General features: G+C 59.9%; 1 protein-coding gene across 4 annotated transcripts; it reads left to right on the forward strand.

The window, feature by feature from the left end:
* The first annotated feature begins 268 nt into the window (after nucleotides 1-268).
* On the forward strand, nucleotides 269-7224 carry RHOU (ras homolog family member U). 4 transcript variants are annotated; one of them, XR_013758398.1, is made up of 5 exons: nucleotides 269-660; nucleotides 1794-1852; nucleotides 5456-6945; nucleotides 6992-7041; nucleotides 7089-7210. XR_013758398.1 is itself a non-coding variant. In XM_079107634.1 (3 exons), exons 1-3 carry the CDS (start codon nucleotides 390-392, stop codon nucleotides 5909-5911), a joined length of 786 nt encoding a protein of 261 aa, XP_078963760.1. In that variant the 5' UTR covers nucleotides 269-389; the 3' UTR covers nucleotides 5912-6985. The 4 variants fall into 4 exon arrangements, 1 of the variants encoding a protein (XP_078963760.1); XR_013758397.1 differs by lacking the exon at nucleotides 6992-7041 and having other exon boundaries at nucleotides 7089-7224; XR_013758399.1 differs by having other exon boundaries at nucleotides 6992-7126.
* The last annotated feature ends 352 nt before the right edge of the window (nucleotides 7225-7576 follow it).

A 7576-nucleotide genomic window follows, 5' to 3' on the forward strand; every position in this document is an offset into this window, starting at 1 on the left:
AGGGATGGGGCGGGGGATAGGGGGAGCAGGGACGCGGGAGAAAGGGGGAATTGGTGGGGAGCAGGAACAGGGAGCACGGCGAGCGGGGGAGCAGGAGGAGCTCGGGTCCCCCTCGGGCTCCGCAACGCACTGCGCGCCGGGCGAGCGGCCAGCCGGCGGGAGGCGGCGTGGTGCAGGGGCGCGGCGCGCAGGCGGGGGCGCTGTGGCCCCGGCGCGGGGACTGCGCCGCCGGACCCGCCTCTTTCCCCGCCCGCCGCCCGCCCGCGTAGCTGGGAAGCCGGGCGGAGCAGGCTCGGCCACCTCGCGGCCGCGGGCAGAGCCGCCCCGCGCAGCGGCCACCTCGCGCCTTTGTCCGCCGCGGCAGCTGGTCCGCGCCCCGCGGCCACGCGATGGCCCCGCAGCAGGGGCGGCCCGCGCTGCCCGGCCGCTGCGAGCCGCCGCCCGCGCCGCCCGTGCCTCCTCGCCGGGAGCGCGGGGGGCGCGGGGCGCGCGGGCCCGGGGCGCAGGGGGGCCGGGGGCGCGCGGGCGGCGCCGAGGGGCGCGGCGTCAAGTGCGTGCTGGTCGGCGACGGCGCGGTGGGCAAGACCAGCCTGGTGGTGAGCTACACCACCAACGGCTACCCCACCGAGTACATCCCCACCGCCTTCGACAACTTCTCGGGTGAGCGGCGCGGCGGGGCGGGGCGCGGCGGGCGGCCGCAGGGCCGGGGCGCGGGAGCGCGGGCGGGTCCGCGCTGCGGGCGGAAGGGCGGCGGGCGAGCCCACGGCAGGTGGGTCGCCTGCGGCCGCGTCGCCCGGTGCTGGGCGGCCGGGCTCGCCCGCACTGCCCGCTCCGAGGCGCCCGAGAACTCGCCGCGGCGAGCTGGCCCCGCGCGCCGGCCAGGCTCAGGTCGCCCCACCATCCTGCCCTGGCCGGCGCCCCGCCCGCGCTGGCTCCGCTTGGGACTGTTGGCGCTGTTCTCTCGGCTCGGCAGTTCTACCTATGGGGTGCTGTGTCCTGAGAAGATAAAGGACTCCTTTATCTTCATTATTCACTCTCTCAGGAATTTAAGAAAAAGTTGAAATTCAGACACTGGAGCGAAATACCACCTGACTTGCTCCTTAAAAAAAATGCTCTTCTGACCTCTGCATTCCTGCTGGCAGGGCCTGATTTCCTCCTCCTCAGAGGTACCTGCGTAAAAGGTGTAGTGTGAGGGGTTCCCACCACGCATTGTCGCCTGTCTCCCAGCTGACTAGTGTTAACGTGTGAGCAACTGGGTTGAGCAAAGGGGATAAAGTGTATTTAATTCAGGTTCGACCCTCACGGGCCTCCCCACGCAGACACTGACCTGGGGGAAAGGTGGGCTCTTCTGTTTAGTCCTCCTTTGGGTGGGAGGGAGACGAGAGGTGCCCTCTTCTAGGCACAGGACATGTGGCAGCCTTAGTCTCTAAGGTACAGTTTTAGGATCCGCCCTGAGGTCAGCAGCTGTTCCTAAGGAAAACAATGATCTGGGAGGTTTCCCACTGATTTAGAACTGCACTTGCCCCTCTGTGTTGCTTTTAGGTCTTTGTAACAAGTGTGAGAGGAAAATAAATCTTCCAGGTCTGGGGGAGAAACAGGCCCTTGGGGAGCCACCCAGAGGCTCTGGGTCTGCTGCCTGGCTCCTGGCAGTGGGGCTTTGCATAGGGGAGGCTCCATGGGCCTCCTTGTTTCATTTAGTTAATGGGAGGACCCAGAACTGGAGCAGAGGGGTTTGGAGGGAGAGGGTTTGGGGCCGAGAGGCATCCTGATAATCATCTTGTCTTGTTTTCAAGCTGTGGTGTCAGTGGACGGGCGGCCTGTGAGACTCCAGCTCTGTGACACAGCAGGACAGGTCAGTATCATGTTACCGCTCAGTGCTGGGAGAGGAAGCAGCCTTTTAAAGGCTTCCAGATGACCTTTGACTGTATTTCCAAACAATTCCCTTGGTAACTGCGTAGTGGTTCCAAAGCCTGGTGGAGCAGACCCAGCCCTGCTGTGGCCCCTCTGGAGGGTGGTAGGAGGAAGCAGAGGAGGCCACCTCTGGAACTAGCAAAACTGCCTTCGTTCTGGCCAGGAGGGGATGCTGGGCAGAAACAGCCCTTATCTCACAGGAATTTTTTGTTATTCCTCACTTTCTGGTTTTATTGAAACATGTGGCGATGCTTTGGTGATATTAAAGACCAGCAAGCCAGGTATTTAAGAAATGTGCTCAAGAGAAGGTGGAGCATGCATTAGTAAGGGACCTGCTTCTGCAGCTGCAGTCGACCCTCTGGGACCAGCCCTAGTCCTGGAGTGAAGGGCGGTGGCCAGGGCAGGCCTGAGCCGGAGGGAGGTGTGAGCAGCACCTTGCTTTTTCCAGAACAGGGCATGAACTCTTGTCCAGAGGCTAGGTGTTGGGACACAGTGGAACAATGATGAAGGTCACCATGAGTCCCCGTGGTGGCTCCTGGAGAGGTTTCCACCTGGTCATGCCCCCCGCCCAGCTGCTCAAGCCCCTGAGCTCACATGTGTCCTGTGAGCACCTGTGTCGAGCTTGCCGAGTGGCTGCTGTTGTGCTTGTCTCCTGGTAGGTGAGGCGTTAGGCCCAGTGCTGGGGCTGCTCCACGGGCAGGTGGAAGTGTGCGCTCTGCTGAGGTGCCATCACAGGACATAACGCTTATGAATATGCTGGCTTTGCAGGGTCCCTAGTGCCACATTCAAGCCAGGGCTTCCAAGCTGCTCACCCACTCTGGGACAGCAGTTCAGGTGAGGGCAGGTTTCATTGTGTAGACCTTGAGGTCACATGAACCTGGGCAGCCCTGGTCTTCTGAGAACAGCAGGAGGTTGAAGTCCATTCTAGGACATCTCACTCCCTTCGTGGTGAGGGAGAGCCCAAGGGGGCCCCATGTCACTGCTGTGGGTGGCGCTGCTTCTCATAAACCACGGGGCCAGGTTTTCCCATCATTGGAAGGTGGGCCAAAAAGTGGCCCAGGGTCCATAGGCCCCTGTGGAACAGCAGCCTGAGAACAGGACAGAATGCTGGAAAACGCCAGGTGTCCCCAGGCACAGCTCCAGGCTCCCTCCCGCAGCGTCCCTGGCCACCACCGGCTCCCTGGGAAGGCTGCTCTCAGGCCTGCCTTGCAGGGCCCACGTGGCTGGCTCCCAGCAGATGGTGGGTGGAGCACTGGGCCCCAGGTGTGCCGCTTGGTCATGGGCCTGCCTTCCTCGCTCTGAAGTCACAGGGAAGAGGAGCTGGCATTGGGGCTCTCCCAGGAAGGGAGCACCATGGGGAAGGCCTCTGCTGGGCAGGTGGTGGGCCTGGCGGAGATCTCCAGGCAGGCTCTTGAAGAGGAGTAGTGTTTTTACCTGGAGTAGTGTATTTTAAAAGGGACTGAATTGTGGAGAAGGAGTTAGAATTTTCCTTTATACTATTTCTCTAAAAGTCAGGAGGACACAAGAACCATTTTAGAAACATTCACCAAGGACACTTGTAATTTGGGAAGAGGTCTCAGTGCTGATGGGTTGTTCAGTTGTTTGTTGATCACCCTCCCGTCTCCCACGTCCTCTGCTGGGAGTTGCAGCAAAGGCCTGCAGAAAGGCTGCGGCACTCCATGAGAGAAGTGTGTGCCACTGACCAGGTCAGGTCTGCTCCCAGGTGCTGGTCAGCGTGTCGTGGCCGTGGCAGGGCTGGTCAAAGTGATCGTCCTTTTCTGCCCTCCCTGTCCTGTCTGACCAGCTATTGTCGAGGGCCTTCTGTGACACCCGCCAGGCTTCCTGTGGCCCAGCTAAGGAGCTCACCTTCCTCTGGGCAGGAGTGTGAGCAAGGGCACTTCTGCTCCGGAGGTGTCAGCATGGAAGGCTCTCCCAGATGCAGCTCTGAACATCCAAGTCGTGGTCTCAGGCACAGCTGGGGTGGAGGTGAGAGGGGACCATTGCTGAAGGAGGGGCGTCTGCTCCCACATCCCAGAATTCTTCAGCCTTTGACCCCCGAACCACTTGGGCAAAGCTTCATACTAACAAAGCAAATCAGCACATCAGCCTGACCAGAGGACTCCACTCTCTGGTGGCTCATCTCTGCCTGTCCTGTCCCCAAGTGACTTCTGTGGGGGGTCTACACTGGAGGCCTACACTGGAGGCCCCTGAGGGCAGATGGAGCTGGTCATGCAGAAGTCTTTGTTGCTGAGCCTCCTGGCTAGGTTTTTGCGTTGATTCTTGCAGCCCAGGGTTGGCACTGAGAGGTGAAGTCCTTTCTCAGCATCCACCTGCCCTGCAAGTACCTCATGAGTGGAAGTTGCCCTCATTCCTGCAGCGTGGCTGGTTGGCTGTGGCCCCAGGTGGAGACTCTGGGCCTCAGAAGAAAGTGCAATGCGGGAGGCAACACAGGTTCCTTGTGGACAGGGCTGTGGATGGGGCTGGTCAGAGTAGACCAGTGGTTCTGAGGGAGCCCGGTGTGCCTAGTGCTCCCTGGTCACTGGGAAATCATTACACCGGAGGTGGTGTCCACAGGTGTGCATTTTACATGGGAACAAGAGGTGCAGTTTCTCTAGGGAAGAGTCCAGTGAACTTTTGGTGGTTGGCCAGGCTCTGGGGTGGCCAACTGGAGGAGATGCTGACTGGCATTCCCGTCCTGCTGTGCACAGCCAAGCCTTGGTGGCCGGGCCTGGCCGTGGGAGGTGTTTGGTGTGTGTCCACTGATGGTGACTACAGAGGAACATCCATGCGTGGTGGGTGCCCACTCCCCGTCCACTCCCACCTCAGGCCCAGCTCTCCTTGTTGTGCAGGGTTGGGTGCCCATTCTCTGGCTCATCTGTCCAGCCCTGTGCCTGGAGCCCTGGTACTGGCAGACGTCAAGGCAGGAACAAGGAAATTTAAGAGAAAAAGAAAGAGGGAGGGAGAGGGAGAGGCTGTAGCCAGGATGAGAGTGTTGACCAGTGTCACTGACCAGAGACACTGAGGGACAGAGTGTCCCAGTGGCCTCACAGGGTGCCCACCACTGCTCTGACTTGCCTCGAGCCTGTCACAGTGCTCTCTGCTGTGGGTGACAGGCAGGTGGACAGAGCCTGCAGGGTTCACGCCACCATGGGGAGGGAAGGGCTGGGGTCTTGAGGAGGGGGCTGTGGAATCTGGGGCCAGCACAGGCACATCCTGACTTTCAGAAGAATGGTCATGTGCTGAGAGGTGACAGAAAGTCTGGGTCACTCTGGGCTGAAGGCCAGATAAAAGCCATCTCCAGACCCCCTCCTCAAGCGCATTCCCTACATGCTCAGTGGGGTGGTCACAGCACTGGGGGCCTGGGCCATGGGTTCAGGGCCTGGTTGGCCTGGGGTGGACACTGGGGCAGGCAGTGGGGCGGTTCTGGACACTGGCTTTTCCTGGGGGATGGTGGGCTTCCTGATGTAGCCGAACCTCCCAGGACACGGGTCAAGAGGGCCTACAGACAGGAGCCGCCTCGGTAACCAGTGTGTCTTGGTTGCAGGATGAGTTTGACAAGCTGAGGCCCTTGTGCTACACCAACACCGACATCTTCCTGCTGTGCTTCAGCGTGGTGAGCCCCACCTCTTTTCAGAACGTCAGCGAGAAGTGGGTGCCCGAGATCCGTTGCCACTGCCCCAAAGCGCCCATCATCCTGGTGGGGACGCAGTCTGACCTCAGAGAAGACGTCAAGGTGCTCATCGAGCTGGACAAAGGCAGGGAGAAGCCAGTACCCGAGGAGGCAGCCAAGCTGTGCGCCGAGGAAATCAAAGCCGCCTCCTACGTGGAGTGCTCGGCCCTGACTCAGAAAAACCTCAAGGAGGTCTTCGACGCGGCCATCGTGGCCGGTATCCAGCACGCGGACTCCCAGCAGCAGCCCAGGAAGTGTAAGAGCAGGACTCCAGACAAAGTGAGGGACCTGTCCAGGTCCTGGTGGAGGAAGTCGTGCTGCCTGGCCTAGGCGGCCACGGGCACCCATGCCTGACCACTCACCGCAGAGCCCCCAGGTGGCCTGTGCTCCGCTGGCCTGGCTTTCATGTCCCTGTCTGTTTACGTCGGATGTGAGATAAGTCAGTTAAAGAAGTTGTGGTTTAAGGGTGTGCCCTGACTCGGAAGGTCAGAGCTCTCGCCTCTGGATTAATTTACGTCTGATAAGAAAAGGGCTGAGATCTGCTGTCAGGATGGAGATTTTGCTGTTGTCACGGTGTCAGCAGGACAGATGGGGACAGTGACTGCGCCCTCTGGATGGAGGCTGCTGGGGCCTGTGCTTCACAGCACATCAGCCCTGTGGGAACAGCGCTCCCTGAGATGCAGTGACCCCACCTTCGCCGAGAGTGAAGGTGTGGGAAATGGCGGGGTGCGTCTGCTGCGAACCTCAGGCCGTCTCTGGTGTTGAGCGATGCTTATTTGCCTGAGACCTTAAAAGCTGGCACAGCATAGGTGGAAGGACAGGGCACGTGGGATTCCCGTGCCAGGCCAGTCCTGCCCACACGCAGTACACACCGCCAGACACCCTGTGCAGCTGCAGGGTACACGGCCGTCTTCCCAGGAAGCGATGGGCAGAGGTCACATGGTGCTTTTGGCCCTCGGGGCAGGCCTTGCAGGGCCTCAGCATCCACACTCTCATGGCCCCGCCGCGGGAGAGCAAACTCCTGAAAGGCCAACACGGATTCTGTGGGACCTGCCATCCTTCTTTCCTAGTCCTTGTCTGTGCACACGCCCCTGCAGGCAGCTGTGTTTCTTGCATGTTCAGACTTCTGCACACTAATGGGAAGCAGGTCGGGCAACTGCTGCCCTCTTCTCCACTTCCTGAACAGATCTCTTATCATACCCTGGATGTACACACCTTTAAGACCAACTTAAAACAAAGCTAAAGGGAATATCTCTTGAGAGCTGCTAGAACAACCAGCCAGGTGTCTGGTAACTCCCGGCCAGAGCTGAACCGGTCTGCACAGGACCCCTCAGGTGCTACTTGGCTGCTTGATGAGCTGAGCCGTCTGCACAGGACCCTCGCCTGCCTCCTGGCTGGGGACGAGCTGAGCCGTCTCACAGGACCCCTCGCCTGCCTCCTGGCTGGGGACGAGCTGAGCCGTCTGCACAGGACCCCTCGCCTGTCTCCTGGCTGGGGACGAGCTGAGCCGTCTCACAGGACCCCTCGCCTGCCTCCTGGCTGGGGACGAGCTGAGCCATCTGCACAGGACCCCTCGCCTACCTCCTGGCTGGGGACCACGGCAGCAGGTTACATGTGTCCTCCTGGGAGTCTTGACGCCCACCCTCCTGGAAGCGGTCCTGCAAGCGTCCTCTAACGCTGCAGCAGCGTGGTCTGAGAAGTCACAGGCAGCCAGGCCCGAACCATGGCATGAGGTGACTGGAGACCCTTCATTGAGCAGCTGGGGATATCTCTGTGAACCCAGCGGAACAGTCCTAGCACCCCAGCCTCTCTTTTATGTTTAAAAAATAATCTATGTTGTATTTTTCTATCAAAAACAGTGCAAGGTCAGGCCATGCTTTAGGTTAGGGGCTTCTCTATTCCTGTAGCGAGGTGAAAGAAACCCTTTGTTTAACAAAGGTTAATCTTTAAACCACTAGATGCACAGACTTTACTGATGGTTTTCAGCACGTTGAC

Source organism: Sciurus vulgaris (assembly GCF_902686455.1).
Source record: "Sciurus vulgaris genome assembly, chromosome: 12".
Lineage (NCBI taxonomy): Eukaryota > Metazoa > Chordata > Mammalia > Rodentia > Sciuridae > Sciurus > Sciurus vulgaris.